Source organism: Parus major, chromosome 4A (assembly GCF_001522545.3).
Source record: "Parus major isolate Abel chromosome 4A, Parus_major1.1, whole genome shotgun sequence".
Lineage (NCBI taxonomy): Eukaryota > Metazoa > Chordata > Aves > Passeriformes > Paridae > Parus > Parus major.
The window spans coordinates 13,272,619-13,298,012 of NC_031772.1; the positions used below are offsets into that span (position 1 = coordinate 13,272,619).

General features: G+C 39.5%; 1 protein-coding gene across 1 annotated transcript in view; it reads right to left on the reverse strand.

Annotated features, from left to right (window-relative positions):
* Nucleotides 1-25,394, reverse strand: part of AFF2 (AF4/FMR2 family member 2) — a 313,841-nt gene that overhangs the window by 64,940 nt on the left and 223,507 nt on the right. Inside the window, exon 9 of the mRNA XM_015626354.3 lies at nucleotides 21,483-21,520. Within this exon, the coding sequence (XP_015481840.1) occupies nucleotides 21,483-21,520 (38 nt within the window). The remainder of the gene's footprint in view (nucleotides 1-21,482; nucleotides 21,521-25,394) is intronic.

The window sequence follows — 25,394 nt, forward strand, 5'->3', positions numbered from 1 at the left end:
TAAATGAACTGAAGAAGTGCTAATTGCTTTGAAGTTAATGAAGACTATATTGCCTTTCAATAATTGGTGTTTGTTTAGCTACTATGATTATAGCTATCTCTATCTTGTTGAGCAATGTAAGATGGTGGAAGTTCCACCTTTTACAAGTTTTAAATCCCTGTAGAATTGACAGAAAAAGCTGTAACCACAAATTGGTTTGCAATTTTCCTCTTTCTTCCCAGCAAGCTCTGTATGGTTATATTATGAACCTTGCTTCAAACAAACTGCTTCTGACTTTTATGATCCTTTTGTGATCTAAATGGTTATCTCATAAGATATTCCACTGCAGCTTCTTTTTCAATTGCTTTTACTGTGAAATGGCATTCTGGAGATTTCTGGGGACCATTTCACACTCTTATTGTATTGATTTGCTAAACCTGATGAAAGGTTTATATTTGAGATGCAGTCTAGTATATGAATGAAGCGTAAAGCTTATGAAGAGGAGATTCAGGACTTTCAATAAGCCCATTTTCTTGATGGGGTTTGCCTCTTTACAGAAGTTTAGCATTCTATCTCGAATTTCTGAAGGCAGGTTGCTACATGGACTGTATTTCTAATTGTCTTGGAATGTTTCCATTCCACTGAATTATGATCACAGAAAAAGTATAGAGAAGATGACTCCCAGTAACTTGTAAATCTTCCCAATATAAGGTCAGAGCAAATACACAAAAGCACATGGGAATCTAAATGCAAAAATGTATGTGAGATTGTTCCCAGAGCTCCCACTTGTGAGGATGGCAGAGGATAGATTTACACCTGGGGACACTAAAAAACTGACAACAAAACTAACTTCTTTGGGCTTTGGTGTTGGAAATAAGCGCTTTTCCTCAAAAGACTATCCATTGTAAAATGATTACAGGCCAAGAAAAATAAGAGCTTTTGATGGAGTTATAGCATAACAATGAGTCAGAAACTCTTTTATGCACAGAAGGACAATTTTTTATTGGGCCAAACCACAAGCCCATGGCTCTACCTTTACTTTGGGAAGTGTTATGAATTTAAGACATGGACCCAGGTAACTCAGTCACAGCAAAATAAAACAATCAGCTGTTCACAAGTATAGTGAGGAACACCCAATGAGCAGGGGAGTGTCCTAACAAGAGTTCCAGAACGTTTTGTTTAGAAGATGGAGAAAAATCAATGCCAGTTTGGCATATGAACATCAATACATATATATACCCAAGACAACATGTCTGTTTTAGTTTCTTCAAATGCAAGTGAACTCCTTCCGGCAGGATGATGGAAAAGTAGGAGAATGAGGGTCAGAGACAGCTTATGTGGAGGCAGTATTTAGGTCTCTAAAATACCTGAAATATTGCAAATTAGGGAAAGGAACTGAGAAATTCACAGTGTACAGGACAGAGGGAGTGGGGAATCCTTTATCCTGTAGCCAAGACACTTGGAGAAGTAATCAGAGATTGTTTGACTGTAGCAAAATTATATGCTAAAAAAAATAAAAATAAAAAAAAATAAAAATAAAAAAAATAAATTACATGGTTCCTTTAGAAAGAGAAGCTGGAAAATGTATGCTGGAGCATAGGTGCGTAACAATTCACTACATATATTATTAGATGCATGGCTTTATTATTGAAATGTGTGGATGGTATTTTGCAGTATGTGCCTGAATGATGATATGATTGCATATGACTGCTGAGTGAAGTCTAGATGAATTGCTTGTTGATATTAAACAAATTATGGAATTCCTCTAGCAATATTTGGAATAAGTGAAGATAACACTAGTTAAAGCTGACCAGGGTCAGCTTTTGCTTACACAACAACAATCTTTCATGCTCATTTCTAAGACTGGCCTAACGTTTGACTTCTTTCTCTCTTCTAGTCACCATCATTATTTTTTTTCCTTTGTTTTTGCATCTCTGTCCCTCAGTGGCATAGCATCTGCACTAATCTCTTAAATGTCACACAGACTGGAAATCTGGGATTTTTCTCTATACAATTTTCATGACAAAAAGAAACAAAAGTAAAGGATTGCCAAGTGCTGCAAGAACATTAACAGTATTTAATGAAATTTTGATGTGCTAAGTTAGAAAACAGTCAGAGTTGGAGAGCCCTTAACTGGTGAAGGACTTTGAAATGTATTACAGGGAGTCACTTGTACATTTCAGTGGCTTGCTAAATGAAAATTTCATACATGTGCAAAAAATATGCTCCAGGATCTTCAGATTTCCTTAAGAAGCCCTGTAAGGTTTGCAGCCTTTTCAAGAGTTTAAAGAGTTGATCCATTATGATAAACTGTCCATTATAGATCATATAAACCACCCATATAATAATCAATATTTTCGTTTTGCTATCATAGATCCGGCAAGACACATCTGCCAAGACTACAGCCTAGTTACTTCCACAGTAACTAAGCAATAAACATGAACATTTTAAATACCATGACCAGTTTGGATGGGAGAACAGCTTCCTAAATTAGCAAACAACACCCATGTGAGAAGGTGTACAAGTATTTCGGAGGACAGGTCAAAATATGAAAAGATCCTGATGAAGTGGAGGTAAGATCTAAAGAAACTGTGTAAAATTCACTCTGGGCATGTAAAAGGCACAAGAGTTTATTACAAAAATTCAACAGCAAAAATACAAGGTAAGGAATGACCAGTGAGGTAGCTTTCTACAGAAAGATCGGACGGTTATAATGGATTACACACTACACATTAGTCAGCAGTATCAGGTGGCTGCAGAAAAGGCAACCACTCTCTTGCAATGAATAAATAGAAAGTGTAGCTTCCAAAATCTGTGGCACAATTCTTCTAACTGATAGCACAGGTATGGCTTAAGCTAAAGAACCTGTTTTCCTGGGACATAAAACAAAATTTTGCTTCCCTGCTTGTAAAACAGAAAGAGGTTCTGGTTTTGTGTGGTACATGAAATCTTCCTCTCTGCAGAGATGGGAACTACTGACTAGAGCAAGAAGATGCATTCAGGTCTGTTCTTTGGTGTTGCCCTGAAAACTCAGCTTCTGAGCTTGCTAACATGGTTTTCTAAAGACTTTCCCAGGACAGTAACTGTAAACATAGATATGTGTACATTCTTTCTGTTACACGTCTTGTGATGGGCATCTCTCATGGCCAGTGCAGTGAGAAAGTGTTAGCCTGACCATTCAATCCCTGGCTGTGGTCAGAAACCTATAAATCCTGGGAGGAAAAATAAACTTTCTCTTCCTTTCACCACACCTCGACCTGTGTCCGTGTGATCTATTCAGCACCAGCAGCAACATCTGGTGAACCTCCAACGTGTGTTGCAGGTGACGGTTACAGGGTACTGTCTAGCCTGTGGCTATGACTGGTTTTGGGCTCTCTCCTACGGAGGGCCTGGTTATGGAACTATGGCGTGCGGTGTTTGATCAGAAAGGGGTTGACGTTTCGTATGCTGACTTTCAGCAATTGTATGAGTATGGGAGAATTGAAGGGTTTTTCCCTGTGGTTGAGGCCATGTTTTTGAAGTTGGCTTGGGATGCTTTAGGTGATTCCCTGATCAAGGCTCTGCTGGTCGGTTATGAGCCCCAGGTGCTCCGGCTGCTCGGGATCTGGCGCAGGTGCGGTGGCATTCTGAGGAGCTGCGCGTCCTCTTCTGCCAGATCGAGAGCTGTTTCCTCTGCCCTGGGTGAGAGGTCTGGCTCTGGCTCCGGCTGTGGGAGCAGGGTGGGGCTCTCCCTCTCCCCCGGTGGCACGGAGCCGGGGGGCAGCTGTGTCTCGGGTCCCGAGGTCGGCTCCCCTGGGATCGCTGGAGCCCCTGGCGGGTTGAACGGGGGCACTGCAGGACCGGTGGGCGTAACGCTGTCTCGGCCAGTGCCCCGGAGGTGTAGGCCTGAGGCAGCCTTGGAGCCTTGCCAGCGAGCTGTCGGGGGCGCCACGGGACCGGGGGGCGTAATGCCGCCTCGGCCAGCACCCCAGTGGTGTAAGCCTGGGGCGGGGTCACCTCCTTCGTGTGCCCTCCTGGCGCAGACTGATGAGGGGCTGCCTGAACAGGGGGTGGTGGCACTCCTGGAGGATGCCTCAGGGTTGGTCCCATGTCCCTGCTGTGGCTGGGCCATGCCCTGCCCCACAGTGGAGGACAGGCCCAGGCTCTGCGGTGGTAGCTGAGCTGTTCCAGTGGAGGAGTGGCCGGCGCCACTTTCTGGGCCTTTTGCCCCTGAAGAAACACTGTTAGGGGCGATTCCGAGCGCTGCCCCGCCCCGTGCCAGATTCGTGGGGCGTGGGGATGGGTGCTGCGAGTGGTGCAGACGCCGGGCAGGGTTCTGCCTGCCCCATGCTGTGGGTTTCCCCTCCTGTGAGCCCAGGTTGTCCCCTGGCAGCAGAGCAGGACGGTGCCTCGGTTCCCCCTGGTGCTGGAGGCGGGTCGTGCTGAGCTGGCTCCAACCCACCCCGCCTCGGGTTCCCAGGCATCACCTGAGCCTGCGGCTGGAGCCGGCCCTCCCCCGTCGCCTCCTGCGGCTGCGGCAGACCAAGGTCCTGAGCTGTTTACCAGTGGCTCCGGTGGTGCTGCCGTGGGGACAAAGCCAGTGGCCTCGACAGGCAAAGGGTCCCAGGCTGCTGGAGCTTCTTCAGCTGGCCTGTGGACTTTGTCCTCCTGTCAGATGACTGTGCAGCTGAGCGTATCAGGCATTCCATGTGCTTCCGAATGCTTTGGTCTGGTGGGTGAGGGCATGAGTGCTCTTCTTGTGGCGTGGTTGAATACCACTGCTCAAGGCATCATTGTTCACCTAGGGGACATTGATTCGGATTTCCTGGGGTGCATTTCTGCCCTGGGTTCCACACTCACCCCTCCTGTTCCTATCCCTGTGGGACCTGGATTTGCTCACCTTGTGCCTTTTGAATCTTGTGTTCACAGAGCTGAGAACCAGCTGCGGGGAGATGGTGGCTTCAGGTTCCCTGGACCTCCCTGGGTTCACAGAGTGCTGTTCTGACAGACAGGGATCATCCTGAACAGGTCTGCACCCTGTTCATCCTTGGTGAGATGCTGTCAGAGATTAGTCTCCGTGGGTTTTTTGACACTGGCATGGACATCACGATTGTCAGGTTTGCTGACAGGCCACCAGAGTGACCCTTGGACCCGATGCTGACACAGTCAACGCAAAGAAGAAATTGAGACTGACTCTTTGTTCAGCAGATTCTGTTGTCCTTTCTCATGACAGACTAGTCACCCTCCGTGACTTGATGCAGGAACAGTTGGATCACGGTGATCTGGAGTTTCAACCAGTCCCTGGGACATTCCTGTTTTCTGTATCAAGATGAAGTCTGGGAAATGGAGGCTGCTACGATACCTCCAGACGGTTAATGCTATGATGGAAAGCATGGGGATGTTGCAGACTAGCATGGCTCACCTGCCATGCTTCCTGCTGATTGGCTAGTCCTCATCGTGGATCTGAAGGATTGTTTCTTTACAATTCCTTTGCATCCCCATGACAGACTGAAATTTGCCTTTCTGGTGCCAGCTATCATTAATGCTGAGCCCACACAGAGATATCAATGGAGATTTTGCCATAAGGCATGTAAAATTTGCCGGCATTTGCCGATGATATGAAGCTGCAAGTGACTCCAGAAACAACCTCCTTGAAATTATTTGAGGGTCAAAATAATTTTTGGGACAAACAGTCCCACATCTGGAGGTGCAATTATTTTTTTTGCGTTCAGTGCAGACACTGCATGAATGGTGTCCAGATATTAATGTACTTTCACATGGTTGTGTCCCTATATGGGACTGACCACAACACAACTGTCTCCCTTGTTTCGTCTGTTAAAGGGGGACTCTGATTTAAAGTCACCTCTGACACTGACCCCACAGGCACAGTAGATGCTGGAGGAGGTTCTGCGAGCAGTTTCTGCTCATCAAGTTTATTACATTAATTTTTCCATTGATGTTGCTGGTTTTTTTCATTGCCACTCCAGATTTGCATTCCACAGGTATCATTGGCCAATGAAAACACTTGAAAGGCCATTGCTACCTGGAAGGATGGATCTGAGTGGCAGGTTTTAGAGAGTCATGAGGCTGGATCAGCCCAATTGATGGAGTTACAGACTGCTGTCATAGCATTTCATAAGTTTTCCCAGGCACCTTTCAATTTGGCCATGGATTCTGCCTCCATGACCAAACTGGGAGCCATCCACAAGCAGCTGTTGATGTTGGACATTTGTTTCATTTATTTTTTTGGGTTTTTGTTGTTTTGGGGTTTTTTTGGGTTTTTTTTGTAATAACGAAAGGGTGAGATATCACCCTGAAATTACAGCCTTCTGATTGTATGGAGTATTGTATTTTCCTATGATTTATCCTTTTGATTGTTTATAATGTTGCTAGTTTCTTTGTTCATTTTTCTTTTTCCATTTCTTTTTGTTAAACCTAAAAGGGTGAGATGTCGCCCTGAAAACTCAGCTTCTGAGCTTGCTAACATAGTTTTCTAAAGACTTTCCCAGGACAGTAACTGTAAACATAGATATGTGTACATTCTTTCTGTTACATGTCTTGTGATGGACATCTCTCATGGCCAGTGCAGTGGGAAAGTGTTATCCTGACCATCCAATCCCTGGCCGTGTTCAGAAATCTTATAAAACCTGTGAGGAAAAATAAACTCTTCTTTTCACCACACCCTGACCTGTGTCCGTGTGATCTATTCATCACCAGCAGCAACACTTTGGTATCCCCACACCACAGATGCTGAGGAATGTTTCTGCAGAACCATAATTAGGACTTTTTCCTGTTAGCAGTTAATATTTAATTCTTCATGTTTTTCTCATTTGCCTTGTTTTATTACAAAACAAAAAGAAAAAAAAAATAGCACCTCTATGCCCTAATGTCCCATATATCTGGCTCAGCTTTATCGAATACCCATATCTACTTGTCTGACTGCCCATCTGCTTGTCTATCTGGATCCACAGAAATCTATACAAACCAGACCTATACAACTGGATACACTGGAAACACCAGCATACAGTGTTTCTGTAACACATCTAAAACTTTCAGCTTATCATCTCAGACCTTTTTTCACCAGATTAAAATTCATATTGCACTTAGTGTTTTTTTCTTTTTTCTTTATTCTCTTCTTTTTTCTTCTCCAACATGATTTTTTATACAAAGCACCTTGGGTTGTGTGAAGTCAAAGACGTCTTTGTCCTGTGCACATGTGAGTTGTGCACTACAGAACTGCTGAGGACATGTTTCAGAACAGGCATTAAGGTACTATATCCCCTGGGCCAGCTGAGAATAAACTAAAAGTAGAGCTGGCAAGAATTTTTCTGTGTTTTCCTCTGTGAAATATTTCAACATGGTCTTTAAAGAATCAACCAAACACTCCCAAAGCAAATTAAGCAGATGACATTATCCTTCCCTCTTGACTTCATTCCCTTAAACACTGAATTTCTAGGGTCAGATTCCCAACTCCAGTGGAGATACAGTGACTGAAAATCAGTGGTTGCCAGCAGAATAAGAATAAATAACACTCTATCAAGGAAGGACTCAACATCCTGGCTTTGAGAACACTTTACAAAGAAGGACACGGTCTCTAATAGTAGGAAAGCAGTTCGGACTACCAACCTGCAAAATTTGTTCAACTGAATTCACATTAAGAGCCTCTTTTGTCCCACTGCCTTTGTCTGGATGTCCTTATTTTAGGAAATCAAACTCCAATTATGGTTCTTAAAATAACCAAAAACAGAACATAAAAGCCTTACCTTTCAGATTAAAAAACTATGCAAATACACCAAGAGGAAACTGAACAATCCAAAATATACAATGTTAATTTTCTATGGCTATTCCAGATAAGTATTAGAAATGCACAAGCTACTTTTCAATGTTGGTGTCAATATCAAAAGACTGGAAAATCTTAAAACACTGAAAGGCCATCTGTGCATGCTAGCAATTGCCTAATTTGCAGCTGTGGTTTCTTCCTTGCTAATTCCATATTTTCCTGATAGATTAATGGGCATCATTTATCCAGAACAAATAAATGTGGAAGGCCCGCCTTTCCCCTTCCCTGTACCTCATCATATTACTGATTATCACCAGACCACTGAGCACATTAATGCAAGTAAGCCTCTGTCTAGATTCAGAAGTTATCACATTTGGTAGAGAAGAAGTGTTTGGCATTGCCAGTTTCTTAACATTGAAGTTAAAAAGAAACTCCAGACAACAATCAACACAGAGAAAGTGGAGTTGAAGGATTTTTCTTTCCTTTCCCTGACTTAAATGTAACCTATGTTCAAGAAAGCACAGATATTTTACACACACAACTACTCTTTTTTCACCATGTGCATTTATCTTATTTCTTTTGAGAGGCATGTCAGACACATATATTTAGACTCCTAGCTTGCTAATTTATGCCAGCTAGTGTAAAATTATAGGGTAGGGAATAAAGTTGCAGAATCAAACCTTTATATGTGCTTTGAAGGAAAATTTTCTACTATATACACTCAGACTTCCACAATCCACAATCTGCTAATCTTTCCATTTAGTGATTTGCATTCCTGTGTGCACACACATGCATTCACAAACATACATCCTTCACACAAGGGAATGGTATCTCGATGAGCTCTCACATTATTCAGACTACATTGATTCCTATAAAATGTTAATGTAGCTGTGCCTCCTTTTATCTAACGGCATGTTTAATCTACAAAACGTCTAACTACACATATCTAACATATTATCTGTCACTAGAATGATTTCACTGTGTGTTCATGGGGTGATAATTGCAAATTTGGAATGCAAATAGTATATAACCTTGTTAAATACATTTCTTTAAGAAGAAGAGATATGCCTTTGCTATATGTTTGCTGTCCCCACTCACTGTAGCTACAGGTTTTGCTGAGAGGTATAAGTTGATAAAGACTGTTGGTGCATTTGCTGACATCTTATCCTGAATGAAATTATCATGACATACTACAGCTAAAAAAATAAATTGCTAAGAACTGGGCTTCCTATTGGCAAGACACGAGCTTGCCACATGCCAAGAGAAGCGTGTACTCCATGGACCTGTAGGAGCAAGGCAGAGCATTGCCGCTGTGCAAGCTCTGACAGAGATATCTGTTGAAGGTCTTTGGTACTTTTGTAATAGTCTCTGTCATCTCTCCTTCCTTGTAAATACATATTAATTTATAAACAAAGCCTGGAATTTCCTCAAAGTGAAGCCCAAGGACAACACCTAACGAAAAGACACACACAACAGAAAAGGAAGATAGAGCAGCATAGGTTCACCTTCAGCCCGAAGAACTGAAACATGAACAAAGATGAAGCAATTTGTTTTTATTTTCTACTAAGCAGTATTCCACTACTTACTACACCAATGCTTCTAAATTAGCAATATGAAGGTTAAATTAACCTAAAACAAATTACCAAAAAAATCAAGGAAAAAATGTAATCTTCTCTCCAAGATATTTTTCTCTACCTTATTTATTTTTCTAAAAACAGATGCAAAAAGTGTCTGTCTTATACTTTTTAAGTATCTTTCGAAAGCCTGGACCTCTCTGGAAACATTTTGGGTTTTTATTCCATTGCTTGCAACACTCTGTGCTAGATTTACTTGTTATTTGCTTAACTTTTGCATATATAAAATGATCCTTTTTTGATGCAATTTCTTTATATTTACATCAGCATGATAAGCAAAGTCAGTCACATATAACCATAAATGAATGAGAATATGAAACAGAAACTTTAATTATTACTTAAGTAATGAACACTGGTATTAGTTAAGTGAAAACTTAATGGGCTTAGTGGGACTTAAGGAGATGATGAAGTATTTTTGAAACAGGGTTATTTCCTGTTTATGGCTTTTACAGCCCTGAGTGGGTCTAAAGTGACAAGCACCAAGCTATAACATTCAAGAAGAAATAATATATTCACAGCTTTAGAAACACTGACTGCACCTGCTTGTTCATGCAGACAGTGGCAATGTCATAATTTTGAAGGGAACTGGTTACACTGGTAAACAAATACATCAAGAACTACGATGAAGAAGAAAAAATCCAACAACCCAGAAGGCAGTTTAGAAAAATTAAAATCTGTCAAAAAAAAGGGAAGTCCTCAGTTATAGCTTATCCAAGATTTTATGGAGGGAAGAAAGCTTGACTCTTGAGCCAATACTGTTTACAGTTGCTGCAATGAAAATTCTAATTTTGTGCTCTAATGAACACAAAACGATCCATAGTCTACCTTGGCAAAACTTATAATGACTGTGTAATTGAAGTGACTTTGTCACACTAAAAAAATATTTCACAAAATTGTAGGAAACTGCCAAGAAATAAAACTTCGGGATGGGCAGTCTTGGGTGTATGACACAGGCAGCTGCATCATCTTTGCTGCTTGGTCCATGTCAGGATTATGAAGCTGTGAGGTATTTGTCTGCAGTTGTTCTTCTTATAGCATATTAAGACTGATTGTAAATTATTCTTAGTACTTTGTGGTGAATGTGTGACCCAGAATTTTCTTTTTAAAGACACTGCTGTTACACTCTCTGGCACAATCCACATGCATGGAACATGCTATATGGAAAGCTGCCAGGTGAATCTCTATGCACAGGTTGTGTGGGACATTGGTGGACCTTGAAAGAATTCCTCTGTTTTGTAAATTTACAGAGTAAGGGTAACAAAGAGAGAATAGGACTGGCCCATTAGGGGGTATACAGCTTTAAGCTCTGGAATAGGCAGAACATTCTCCAATACACCAGATTTCTCCACAAAAATCCTGGCATAAAAGGCGAACACTTGTATTGCAGGTTTATGCTCACCATGATGCATGTTCTGGGCATTTTACTCTTTGACTTTCTTCCTGCCCTTCCCCATATCCTGACTTCCAGCAGGGTCCATGCCTTCATCCTCTAGCAGGCAAAGCCCTTGGCTCCCTCCCTCTGCCTGCAAGGACTCTGCTCCACTGCCCAGGGATGGGCCAGAGCTGATGGAGAGAAGGTAAGGACCAGAAAAATAGCAGTTCTGTGAAGCACGTTCCTATTTAATAGATGCCATGCTGAAATGCAGAGGTATTAATTAATATTTAAAGTCTAAATTCTCCTCTAATCTAACTACTCTTACACAGAACTTGACATTAAATATCATAGTTTTGATTTCAAATATTACTGACCAAATATTTTCTATTTACTTATCACAACAAAGACTTCAGCAAGCACCTGGGTAAATCCTGTGAAGCACTCTAAGACCATCCTGAAATGCACTACTAAAGCCTTGTTTTTGAGTTTTCATGAATGATCTGGGGATCGGGCACTGAAGCATCTTTAGGAGAATTAAGTAAAAAAATTCCCTTCCCATTTTCACCATGGTAGGAATTTTTCCAGACATCAGTATTTCAGAAGACTTTTACAGCCCTCTTTCACTTGAAGGACAAATTGATTTGACATGAAGTTCCATTACGAAGAAACTGTTACATGTGATGATACTGGTTATTGAAAATTGAAATGAAGTGAGAGGAAGCTAACACCAACTTGTATGAAATTCTGCTGTCTTTGAATGACACAGGGAATTCAATATATCTAATCATCAAAGTGAAGCCCATTGGGAACCAAACTACAGTTGTATTGCAGGAGGTTGCTACTTGATTGCTAGACCCAAAAGTGCTAAACCATATGCCACTTATTTCTGTGTCTAAATAGCTTACTGTGATTGATACCAAGAATGACTCTCCTCCTCACAGCAAAACAATCACAAAACCAGCAAGAATTAGGGTACAGTGGATGCAGTTTATTTTTTACAAACATAATTTTCAACCCTGTCACTTCCCTGAGTTTAATGTAATTTATTCTTTAATGAATTCTAGTACATGCTCTGTATTTTACCAGCAGAACACTTTTGCACAGACCTTAGTGTGCAAGCTGCACCTAGTACATTTTTTTCTTGCTGCTGTTGGTGTGTGGACAGATGAGCCTGATTATAAGGGTTTGCTGTTGGCCTTGAGCGCAAAAAAATTTCCCTTTTTTCTTTAGGAAGATTTTTTTCCACTGTCCTTGTGCCAATCTCCTTGCTTTTTCTTCCTCACTAATCTGTCTCTCTGAATCAGCCTTTTCCCAGTGCTCCTGCAGCCTCCCCATGTTCAAAGTTGCTCCAAGGTCAGCACCGGACCCTGGTCCGCGGTGCTCCACGTGTCCCTGCTCTCAGCTGGAGGCAAAACGCGCTGTGTTTACAATATGCTCGGTTTCCACTTGATGAGGCCTAGAAGCCGCTACACAGATCTGAACTGGGCTGCCATGGTCAGAGAGTGTGGCACTGTCATGACATGGCCCTTCCACGGAGACAGGGCTGATGAGCTGGCAGGGCTGCTGCAGGAGCTGACGCTCCCATTACAGTGTAACGGGAGAGCTGCGCTGCTCAACTCAGCCTCGATGCAGAACACAACACAGAAATCCGCCCCACATCGTTAGCACCCCAACTCCAACAATGCTAATCCCTTCTTTCATCCATGATGTCTGCTAGTCACATAGTGTTACAGCAAAGTGCTCTGCACTTAAAGGAATATCTGCAGCTTCCCTGCCACTATTGATAAAAATGTTTAATATCCTTGTTAGGAGGCACAATTTGATTACTGAACTGTTATCCAACAAATCCTGAAAACAATTCAAAGTAAATTTCCCTAATATGTCTATCTTTCTATCCTGACAGAAGGGTTGCTAATGAATTTGCTGCTTGAATGCACAGACAGATTGGGAACTATAACTGTGCTGGCTTGGGCAACATGGCACTGGCACCAAAAACCTATTTGTACCCATGCAAAGTTCTCTCTAGAGTATGTCTTTTCATCCAGAGGTGATTTTCCAATAAAATCAGCCTCGATTATTGCAAGCGCAGGAGCAATCCCTGAGGGAGTATATCAGGCAATTCAATACTAGGAAATGTTGTACTAGCAAAATTAACCTTGTAGCAGTGTTATTTCCTGAAACATTATCTAGCTTTGCCTTTCTTTCATATTCATTGATCATAAATGACTGGAATTTTTTTCTACTTCTTTCACTTAGAACAAGATCATTATTTTTTGTATTCTTTACAAAAGTAAAGTATTTCTTTAAAAAATGCTTGAAAGACAACAGTTTTCCTTTTATTTCACTTACTCACTGCCAAAGTAAAGGACCTTTTCTCTATATAGCAGCAGATTTTTTTAAAACGTGATAAGGAGGACCATGTTTACTCAGACCTGTTTTCTTGATCATGCTGAACAGAGGAACCCTACTAGATATATATCCACAAGGCCACAAGCCAGAAAGAAAAGGAAACTTCACTGTCCCCTTGCACATCAAGGACAAATAGGAGAAACGCCAGTAAAATTTGTGGAGTTTTACAGTCCAAAGGACAGCAGACATAGGCCCACAGATTTCAAAGATACAATACAGCTTCAAGATACAATGAAACCCCACTGCATTGTAGCTTTATCCACTGGCTCTTACCAAGCTCTCCAAGGCAGAGATCTTTATTGGAGAATGTCTAGAACATGCTTAAATCTAACTAAACAATATAGTCTTATACAAACTCTAACAATAACAGTTTTGCTCTGGTTATTTATCTTCCAGCAACACAAAAATGGTGTAACAGAGAAATTCAGGGGTATCTGAATGCTGGTTCCTATGCTGGTTTCTGCCAGCCGAACTGAAACCAGCAGCACAGGTTCTCCCAGTTTTATCAGGACCAGGACTCCAGTTTTCCTAGCATTTGTTGATTGGTTGCAATATTGGAAGCACATTTTTAAAGCATTTGTATAAAAAATATCACAAGTATTTAGAAAACAGTTGTTATTTGATGCAATGCCCAAAGCAGACACTCGGAATAATGGTTTGAATAAATGTTAAGTAATTTAAAATTAAAAATAATATCCAGGAAGACAAATATAAAATCTAAAATTATCAAAACCACAGGATGAGTGAAGAGGAACAAATGGGTGCTTCTTTGATCAAGAGCTTTGATCAACATGCTAAAACTGGAAAAAAAATTACATTAACTAACCTTTTTTCCCATCAAAAAGTCAGACAAAATAAGGTTTTGTTTGGCTCTAACTTTCATTTTTTCAGAACTTTTAAAAATGGACCTAAATTTAACCTTGACTATCATCACAATGAAGGTGTAAAAATGTTTTGAAAAATAACAAAAGTGACCCAATTAAAATGAAAATACTTTTTTTTTTTTCCATCAGCTGCAAGACTTCTGACAAACTTCACAGAATGCATGATTGGCCTTGATCGACTAGCATATATATGTCTCTGTAAATACAAGGATCCAAATAGAAGGATTCTCCAGGTGCCTGAAGTTCTGTGACGGCCACTGAGCACCTTGGTAGCTGAGAGGTGTCTCATGGCTGGATACAGCCAGCACTCTTGATATTGATGGTGCGCATTCAGATGTGTAAGAGATGAGATGAACAAGCTCTCAGGCTCTGTCCTTCTCATCGTCTTGTAAGCAAACGCTGTGGAGTATGCAGGCCACATGGGAATGTAACCATCTCCTATAAATTATGCAATCAAATCTGAAGTATTTCACTATAAAAGTGCATTGTGCCCATATGAAAAATGTGCTCTCTCCAGGTACCTGTTGTGGTGGTAGCAGAAAATCTTAATAAAGCACTACCTGTTTTATATCTCAGGACTTAGCCAATGTGACTCATTTGTACAGTTTTAAGTCCTAACAAACTGATAGTCAACTAAATTATAACTTATTACCACAGGCTACAGACTTTTAATACATTCTGTGGTTGGAACAGGACTGATTTATTGCTTTGGGTCCTGCCAGTAGTTATCATGCATCATTTCCCTAGAAATAAAAATAGCCCTACTGTGGTTATCCTTTGGACTGATAAAAATTTATCTAACAAGATGTGTCAGAGGAACATATCCAGAAAATAAAAGTAAAATATTAAATAGACTTATTATTTCATATCTAAAGTACTACATCTTCTAGCTGCTGTGATGACTTTGGAATAAAGCAAATGGTACTGCAAAAAGGAAAAAAGATCTAAAGGAGAAATTGAGCTCTGATAAAACCACATGGGGATAGCTGAATTGTCAGAGCTTTGCAAGAGTCAAAATTTACATAAAAATCAGTATTTAAGGATTAATGCAATATCATCAGAAAAGATTTAATATGTGCATTTCTTTGAAAACAGTTTAGAAGTAGGAGTTCTATAATCCATTTCCAGCACTAACCTTTAACTTCTCAGAGTAAAGTAATCCTTTGCAACATTTCTAGCATTCACATTTTGCTGAGAAAATGCAGCCCTAAATAAAGCTCACTGCTCAGCAGCAGCCTGTGCCTCTTGGTTCCACAGTGACACTGCAGGTACTGACCCCGCTGCAAGTATGGTGGGTCTGTACAGATTCCACCACGGGGCCCAGCTGGCAGAGTCTGGGGCACTTGAGGATTTTGTGTAATTTTGGAGGGGCTTTATTTATTTATTTATTTATTTATTTATATTGGTGCAATAAATCAATCCCATTGACCAATCACTGCACCTGTGAGGATGCTTAAGCAGACAGACTAGGAAGATCGGGAGCTAAAGAACATTGTCTATAATTGCCTGTAAGCCGGTTTTTCCTGGATTTCTGCTGGGGATTTGAGTGCTTTTGCATGCTAGACTTAAAGTATTAAAACACAAATATGAATGGATTTCTTCAAGGAATGAATACGGGCAGGCATTTTAGGCTCTATGTTATAATGGATTTTTAGAACTAATTGAATTGGTGCTGTCTGCTTTAGTAATTTGCCAGAAATAGTCTGAAGAGAAATGTAAGGAAGATTTAGAATCAGAGATTAACAGGTGGCATGTGGAAATTGCTTGGGAGTTTTACTGAGAATGAGTTATAGCAGGTTTGGGTTTCTTGTTTCTTTAAAAGTGGTTTAAGTCCTTTATCAAATGTCCTGTACACATAGACAAATGTCCATAGGTACCCATGGCCCACAGGTCATAAAGATATGTATATATATACACACAGAATGATGAACAGTTTGGGTTGAAAAGATCATATGAAGGTCATCTGGCCCAACCCTCCTGCACTGTGCAGGGACATCTTCAACTAGATCAAGCTGCTCATAACCCTGTCCAACCTGACCTCCAATGTTTCCCAGGAAGAGGGATCCACCACCTTTTTGGACAACCTATGCCAGTATTTCAGCACCCTCATGTTAAAAAGTTTTTTCTTATATCAAATTTAAATTGACCCTCAATGCAGAAGATACTCTGCTGTGCAGGAGCTGCACATGTACCAATAACATGCTGCCTCCTCCCTACTTCTATTGGGTACAAGTGCCTGATCTGTCTGGTCAAAAACAGAACAACTTTCAGAGTCAGCCCACTGGCCTGCATTTTTACCAGTGGGAGCAGGAGATTGCTTTATGGTTATTGCTATTGCTGCATACATTAACTGACCCTCGGAGCCTGACCTGCACGCCCTCCTGCTTTGTGAATCATTAAGAAAATCCTTTGGCTCTGCATGACTTGCTTAGACCTCAGACCTTCCATGCAGGATAAGGCCTAGCCAGGGAGGCAAAAAACAAGATGCTACTCCAGCTGGTAAAACAAAGATATTTTTAAAGTGCAGTCAGGAGAAACAGGCACTCCTATCCCATGTATAATCAAGGATGAAAAGGCCATGAAAAATACCACTGCGCTTTGCAAATGAGAGGTCAATTGAAATGTCAAGATATCAAATGTTAATGGATTGCATTTCCAATGATGGTTGGGACAGAAACCATACCAAGTTAAGTCAGATGCCCTTCAGAGAAGATGAATTTTATGGCCGGAAAAGACAATAAACGCCAGAGATCTTGCTGGTTAACAAACTTGTGGCTGATGGAAAAAAAATATTTTGAAAATACAAAAACCAGTTGGATTTTAACACAAGCTGTAACTTCAAAACATGTATCTGGGAGTCATTAAAACTATAGCAAATTTAAGCATATGCAGGTGTTTGGGGAAATGCCATTACTTTCTACAGAAGATTTTAAAAGGGATTATAAAAGAAGGTAGTATAAATGACATTCAAGGAAGGCAATGCTTTCTTTCCTGAAGCAAGAAGTTGCTCCAAATATTTTCACAGTTCTACAGAATTTTACGGACTACATGACTACACTCCTAGTAGCATTTGTTTACCATTTAAAAAATCTAATTTCTTTCTTACAAACCCCTTGTATTTCATAGTGTTATATGTCATTGAGTTTTAGCCAAATCATTCTTTCACCTGCCCACATTTTCTCAAGGAATCCATCTGGCCATTTTCATAAGTTATTGTAATCTGGGACATTTGTTTAGAGTGACATTATATCCAGTCCAGTATTCAGAAGAGCATTGCCATGCAAATAACTCATCTCTTTGTATGGAAAACCTGAAAAGAACACGTTTATCTTCCTAACACTGTCTTTGCACAACACAGCAGACATAGAGTATTCCTTTCCAATTGCAAAGACTTGCCTTTTGTCTATATAGCTCACTGGTGGGCTAATCCACACTATTAGTGGATCTGGAGTAGGAAGACTTCTTGGTCTGTACAACAGAGGGATGTAATATCAAGGATGAAGAACAGTGACTAATCATTTGCTCTTTTCTGAAAGAGTAACTACTTGAGTGGATTCCAGTGAAAATTTGAGGAAAAAGGTTTAAAACAGAAGACTGTTTTCCCCAACACATTGTGCTCAATGTCACACAACATTGTGGGGACAGGAAGTATAAACTGATTTATATCAGTTTATACTTCCTGTATAAAGGAAAGACTTTGCATGGAGAGTTTAGTCCATTGGTGCCTCCTAAACACATCATGTGTGCTTCTGGCGGTGCAAAATGCTGTGTGCAGGAAGGTGGGCAATGTCTCCGTAATTGCTGTTCTCTGCCCCCCCGACCTTCTGCTGCTGGCAGAGATAAAACACTGGACCTCCAGTCCACATTAATGTAGGGGCTGCCAAGCCAAGGACATTTGCACTTGAGAGTGAGGACTACCCTCAATATGGGGGGATCCTGCAGCTCAACCCACCTCAGGACACGTGATGTTACAAGTCAACATGGATATGATTCCTGTAAGTTTTATGCTAATGTGAGCTCCCATTGTCTGCACAAGTTTGGAAAGAAATCTGGGCTTCAGAACAAGGCTATTGTGGGGTTTTTATGATATCACTGTTTTTCCCCTCTTGCATCAAATAACAGTATTATATATAAATTATTAATTTAACAGTATATAAACAATTAATTCCTCTGGATGTGCCCTAATTCAAAACTATCTCACATGTAACAGCTCTTTAGAAATCATAAACCCTCCACAGAGTGAAATTGCTTAAGTCATGTTACTTCTTTCAGATGCAGGGATAGGTACAGCTTGATAAGGACCAACAAGTAAATAAGCATCTAGGACTTTACATCCAGGAAATCCCTTTTGTACCAGACTCTCAGTGTAAACAGGGATAAAACCAAAAGGAGAAAGCAAATGCTCCTTACATAACAAGAGGAGAGCATAAATCAGTTAAATGTAATGGATTCAACAGCTATGGGGCCCACCTTGGTGTCATACACTGACAGAAAAAGGTCTTAGGCTTTTGGAAAAGCTAACTACTCTATTTTCATGCACACACACACACACAAAAAAAAAAAAAAGATAAAAAAAAAGTCAATTCTGCATATAGAGATTTCTTCGCTATTTTCTGAGTGCTTATTAATAGTAATAATACATCAGATGATGCTACCAATACATAAAGATGAATTCTGAGGATGTCCAGTACTACAAGCACCACGGAATTTAAGCCAAGCCTTCTTTCTGAAGGAGCCATGTGTCACTGCACCTACTTGGGCCATCAGGAAGTTCCCACAAGATAGTCTGAGCACCAACATACACTTGAACATTGAGAAACCAGCTGCTTGGGTGCCTTGCTGCACTACAACAAGATTACTTCCTTGTTTTTACCTCTTTCCTTGTATTTCCACTTTATTTAATGCTGGAGGGATTTAACAGTAGACTTCCTAGCAAACATTACACCAGCAACATTAATGAACCGAGCAATGAAAGGTAAACAGACCATTTCTATAGAAATCTTCATCATGATCCCAAACGAATACATTAAATGGCAGCACTATTGGCTCTGTCCAAGGACTTTATATAACATACAGTCTTGAAAAGGGACTAATTTCTGCTTCCAGTTTTGGAACACAAGAACTATGTCAGCATAAGGTAAAAACAAGGAAATTTTTTCTGCTAGTAACAACTGCAAGTATTATATATATATATATATTTATATATGTAAAAAAATATATATACTATAGAAAATGTCAAATGTAGTTAGATTCAACTCTACTTATAAGTGCATGGCTTTTAGCCAAAAGCAATTCACATTTGCAGAAGTGTACTATTGCATATGTCATAATAATAAAAATGTGTTTTTAAAAATGTATATGATAAGTCACATATGGAAGAAGGAATCTGTACAAATTTCAGCCCTTATGACAATGGAAGCTACTAACTTCATTTTGCATAGCTGAAGAACATTAAAATTCAAGTGAAATTCTCCTTGACATTTGAGAGCTACAAAAGCAGCAACTAAAAGCTGGCCAAGCCTAAGCTGTATTATGTGTGGCTCTGACACTTATATAAATGCAATCCATGGCTACTACTGCTATCTTAAAAGACACTATTCTTTCTTTTGCCCTGAGAGATTTAGCGTACAATCATACCTGTATACAGGTACCTTAAACAGCTACATGTCACTGAACAAAGCTAGGCAGATTATTCCGCTGTTTTGTTATGCCTAGTGTAATTAATATGTATAATAGATTCCCTAGGGTACTAATCAAAGCTGCCACCATGAACATAGTCAAGGAGAAGTTAAACAATCAGCTGGGGAAAACATGACAGGGTGAAATACACATGCGTAGGTGGAAAGAGTGAGACTGTCTACCTGGTCTTCTTCCATCTCAAAAGGTTACCCTTACTCATGTCCTATAAAAAATTACTTAACTTAAATCATCCTTTCCCCCCAACTCCCAAATCTTTCTGGTGGATTAATTTGGGATCAGTGGCACATACATGCTGTTTAATAACTGCAGTGCTCAATATCTCTAAGTGGGAAGACACAATTCAGTTGAGTCATTCTTGAGAATTTGACTCAAAATATATAAAAAAACTATATGAATGATAAATGATTATTTTGGAGCTGTTCCCCAGGAATTTCATCACCTTGCAACTCCTGGATCCTGTATAATGTGAAGTGAAAACGCAGCTCATTTCACTCTCCATTAAACAACCACCAGCTAACAATGACTTTAATTCAGCTTGGACTGAATTTGAACTAGCCCTATAGGCAAGAATGGTCCCTTGTCTTATTACAGGTTTCATATGCTATCAGGCCCCTGCTGGAACCTGTTTCTAATTTTTATCAGACTGAATGAAACTTAAAGAGAGAGTGATTTATGGTCATCTGACACATTGCCTAATCACTCCAAGGAGTGCTCATACATATTTTGTGTTCACCTTATAAAAGGTGTAAATGACTACACACAATGGAATCCAAGTGACAAATAGAACTGTACTCTTCTGTTATGTGAACTACAACACAATGATTGGGGAGTCCTGTCAGTGCATATTCTTACAAACACAAACCCACTAGAGTCTTAAAGTCAGCATGATCATCAAACTACTATAAAAATAAGAACTCTGTCCGTAGCAGGAATATACAGTTACTGGCATGTAGTTAAACTGCTATGACAACCTACTGAAGTTAAAATGTGTGTTTTATTGGTAAATAAGACCCCATTAGGACTGGAGTATTCATTATTTAAGCAGAATAACTGATACTGTTAGCTTTAATTGAAAATGCCTTTTCTCAAAGAGCCAGGACATCTATAGAGCAACTTTCTTAATTCAATGATATATGGTTGAGTGTTGCTGCTAGTGCTCTAAGATTTAAGAACTTATCATAAAATGCCCTTGAAGTTGCTCCCTGGTAACTTGCTCATCCTTCACAAAGCCCTGCTACAAAGAGCAGAAACATGCATGTGTGTGTGGTGTAAGAGAAACACACACACACAGGGAGAAAGAGCTCTTAATCAATAGGATGGCAAAGCCTTGATACATAGGTGCAAAATATTCCCATGTCTCTAGAAATTATTTGGCACATTTCTAGTTATTTCCCCCGTCAGTCCTTCTCAAGGATTGCAATTAAAAATCATAATCTTTTTAGCATGTACAAACCTCCCCAAGGCTAGAAGCACTATGTATTGAGTATGATTGTGATTATTTGGCAACTATTCATAGACAACACATTAATTTATGGAAACTGGATGAAGCATGAGGAATGCAATCTTTAGGGACACATGAGAAATCAAAAGCTTTCTCAATGATACTGACCATTTTTACTACTCTGATTAGGGCCAACATGAATTCTATTATCTCCTTCATCACTGCTCTTACTGTTTTTTAGTCATTGTATACAATGATGTCATTAAACTTGCATTTTTAAATGGATATGAAAATAACTTACTTTACAGGAATGTTTCTCAATTTTGTCTTTTCAGCAGCCTGTAAACACAAGAGGGGCGGGGGAAACAAATCATTAAGCAAGAGCCACACCAAAGCAAGCACACATCAGCTCATGGGGAGCTCTTCACCCACAGTGACATCCCAGAGCTGGAGCACAGGCTGTAGGACCATTCAGAGAGATAGTGCTGGGTCTGAAATGTTCCTGCCTGAGTTTGTGATATCAGAGGGGTTTGTTTACTTTTTATGGCCACCAGTCTTTAGGAAATGATCATTCAGGACTGTTGCTTCATTTCCCACTCTGAGTTCTGGCCCCTTTGTCACAAGCTATCTGTCCCTATCAGGAACAAGAACAACAGGAAAAATAGAGGGAAGAACAGATTCCATTTCCAAAACTCTTTTTATTCACCAGTAACAGAAAAGGGCAAGAGATGACTAAATGTTCAGATCAATTTCCTCTTGTGAAACCTTTGAGAAAACACACTCCAAATCATCTAAATGAGTAAATCTTTGGGCCTCTCGGCCTGCACCACCTCAGACATGGAGCCTGTTTCCAGTTTATTGCTGAACCCATTGATCTGTGTACAGTCCATTTATCATTCATGAAAAGAGCCAGTGATCTTCACAGTATATTAGAAGAAACAACTCAGATCATCTGTCAACGGCCCTCTTATTTCTGTTTCCCTCTCCACAGGGATTTCATCTCCTTCGATTCTTCTTGAATTAAAATGTTGCTAAGCAACACAGCTGGGGGCATCGATGGCAGAACTGCACCAGTCTATCACACTGGTTAAGCCGCTTGAGATGTTAGTGGAGAATTTTCCCTTTAATGCTTCTCTGGCATAATTATGTAATCTGAACCAAACTTGCCCACTATTGTTTTGTTCAGAATAGGTAACAATATATTTTTTAATTTATTTTCATATTTTAAATTTATTTTATTTATATATATATATATATATATATTATATATATTTTTTCATTTTATTAGTTATTTATTTTTATTATCAATTAAAGGAAGAGGACTGGAAATATCACTGGCAGAAAAAGCTAGTGTTGTATCATTTTGAAGAATTCCTTCTGGTGTTTGCAGAACAAGGCTGTAATAGATTTAAATGTGAAAAGTGGTCAGATGGTTAGTGAGATTACAACCACAGAGAGTGGTGAAAGGCAGAATTAAGACAACTGATCCAGAAACCCATTACAGAAAGGAAAGTTTGAGTGCCTAATTACCTCCAGAGGTATTTTTACAAAGCCTGCCGACATTTTGGAGAGGCGTTATGGTGAGGAACTTTAACCTCTGCTATACTTAGGGATGGAAATGAAATGGTTCCTACATAGGAAGTGTGAACATTAGTGGTTCAGTAAAATGCTCATATAAGCCCTTGACAAATGAAATCCTTTATGGAAACTGATGAACTTTTGAAACCTCTGGGATTTGCACAACTCGGTTCCAAATTTTGCCAGAATGAATTTTGTCTTGGGCTTTATGATGGGGCTAGTTTTTAAAAATACCTGCGGTTTTCACACTTTTGCCTCCCATCATAGCAAAGGTAGTATCTGGGTTTAAATCCATGGAAATCCCTAATAATGAGTTTAAAATCTGTGAGAAAGAATGAGAACTTGTGAGATCTTGGATGATGCAATAGCAATCCTCTGGGTTGGCTCCCAGCTTGCAAAGAAAAGTATGTTTGTTTCATTTGGATTATATTTTCTATCTAAAGAATAAATCAAAGATTGCATGATAGGAATCAATTATATTAATTGTACAGTAGGGGTGCTAAATAAAACACTTAAACTTCAGGAAATGCTCAATTTCTGATTGCACAAGTAATTGTGAAAAACCCAAGCCTAATTATGCCTTCTCAAACAAGCTTAGGATGAAATGGGGCCCCTGCCTCAACAGTGAGACAACGTGATTGTGTCTCTTTCCAACAGCTCTCTCCCAAATCTCCCATTTTCAGCAGCCATATGCAAATGCAGATTCAGAAGCATGCTATTAAGAAACTTTCTAAGAAATATACTACACGTAGCAACACATAAATGCTTCATTTAAAATTAACTGAAACACCATCAAAAATGGGATTTCAGCTTCCCAAGCTTCCCACTAAAAGCCAAGTTTCAATCCCATCCTGCAGGAAACTAAAATTATTTTTAAAGCTCATAAACATTCTTCCACATTGTGAGAATTTATTTTTTTTTGACTGTAGAGTGGCATTTTCCTTGATTCTTCTATATACCAAATAGCTGGACTATAAAAATTCTGAGTTCAAACATGTGAAACTTGCACCTAAATCAAGGTTTTTGCTTGAATTATTCAAAAATCACTACACAAAAACAGGTTTCAAAATACAGATAAAGAAGAGGAAACAGCAGAAAGTTTCTAGGATTACAAGTAAATAATGATAATGCAGTTGATTGATACAAAGTACAGCAGAATATATTCTGGAGAGCACATGTGTGATGGTGTGAGCTAAACATGTAAACATGTTTACATGAAAGATGATGAAGGTATTTCAGAGAGTGAGAACTGGCAATGTCAAAGTCACAGAATATTAAAAAGAGGAGTCTAAAACCTGCATGTTTGATTTTTGACCACTTAGCTATGTTGATCACAACTGCTTATTCTGAAAGAAACGTAGCAACTTCAGGAAGAATTATATATATATATATATTCTTTTCTTTGACTGCGAACATTCTAGCACATAGCTTTCTCTAGATTTTTAATGGATTTAATGGAGAATTTAATGGAGAATTTCCACCTTCTCTTTTCTTAGTTAGAAGAAAAAGGCACTTTCTTAACTCTTAAGGAAAGGCACATGCTGAAGCAAGTGTCCTTCACATGCATGCTTACTTACACAAAACTGAAAAACCATTGCAAGTGCTTGGATTAATCTACATGCCAGCCCAGTTTAATGTTGGATCATCAAGCAATTGGTCATCTCCTATATACAAAGGATTGACTTTAAGTGGGATCATGGTGATGTTAAACACAGTACACAATATGTTAGGGATTCCATCTGAGAAAGAAATGCGGGATCTGTCCTGCATTTATTTTTCTTGTAGGTGTTGCTCATTCATTTTTCAAAGAATAATTGTTGCAATATCATGAGCATGCCCAGTGGCAGAAGATAAAGGAAGGCAAAATCAAAGTGACATTGAGTAATTCTACACATTAAGCTTTGATGCAAAAACATATTGTTTGAAAATATTTGGTGTGCAGTGGGTCTGTCAATTACAGCTAATTATTTTTCTCTGATCAGGAAGAATGCAGTCTTGTTTTAGGCAGGTTTCTTTGAAATGTACGTCTTTTATATAACTTCATTATAGGAAAATACTTCTTCCAAATTACTTCTTTTCTCAGTTGCTTAGCTATTGACTCAAATTGTCTGTGTTGAGTAGTTCTCTCTGCTTTGATAATTAACTTTTGATCATTACTGAATTTAGCAGCTTTAGTCAGATGTGTTCGTAGCCATCCTCCTCAACTATTTCAGTGTTCATAGCCTTTAATCTTTGAACAAAATGATCTCATTGAGCCTCCATCAGCCTCACTACTCAGTTAATAATTCCTGTTTCTCATCTTCATGACTGAGTTTGATTTGTTTTAGACTTCATGGACGCTTTTGATTATTAATTTAAGATATTTCAAAGACAAATATGTTTTAAGAATTTTTTTTTATCTTACATTCCTAGGCCTTTACAAGTAAGAAACTGGTTTTAACTTCACAATGACTCCTAAACTTCATGTATTAAAAGTACCATCTAGAAACAGAACAGGTGGCAGGTCTCTAAACCCCCATATATGTACCCTGAGTGAAAAATGCTGCTGCCAAGATTGGAATAAAATTGGACTGGTAAAATGTAATATTCAATGTGTGTTAGGAGAATTCCATCATGGGACCTTTGCTAGTTCTGA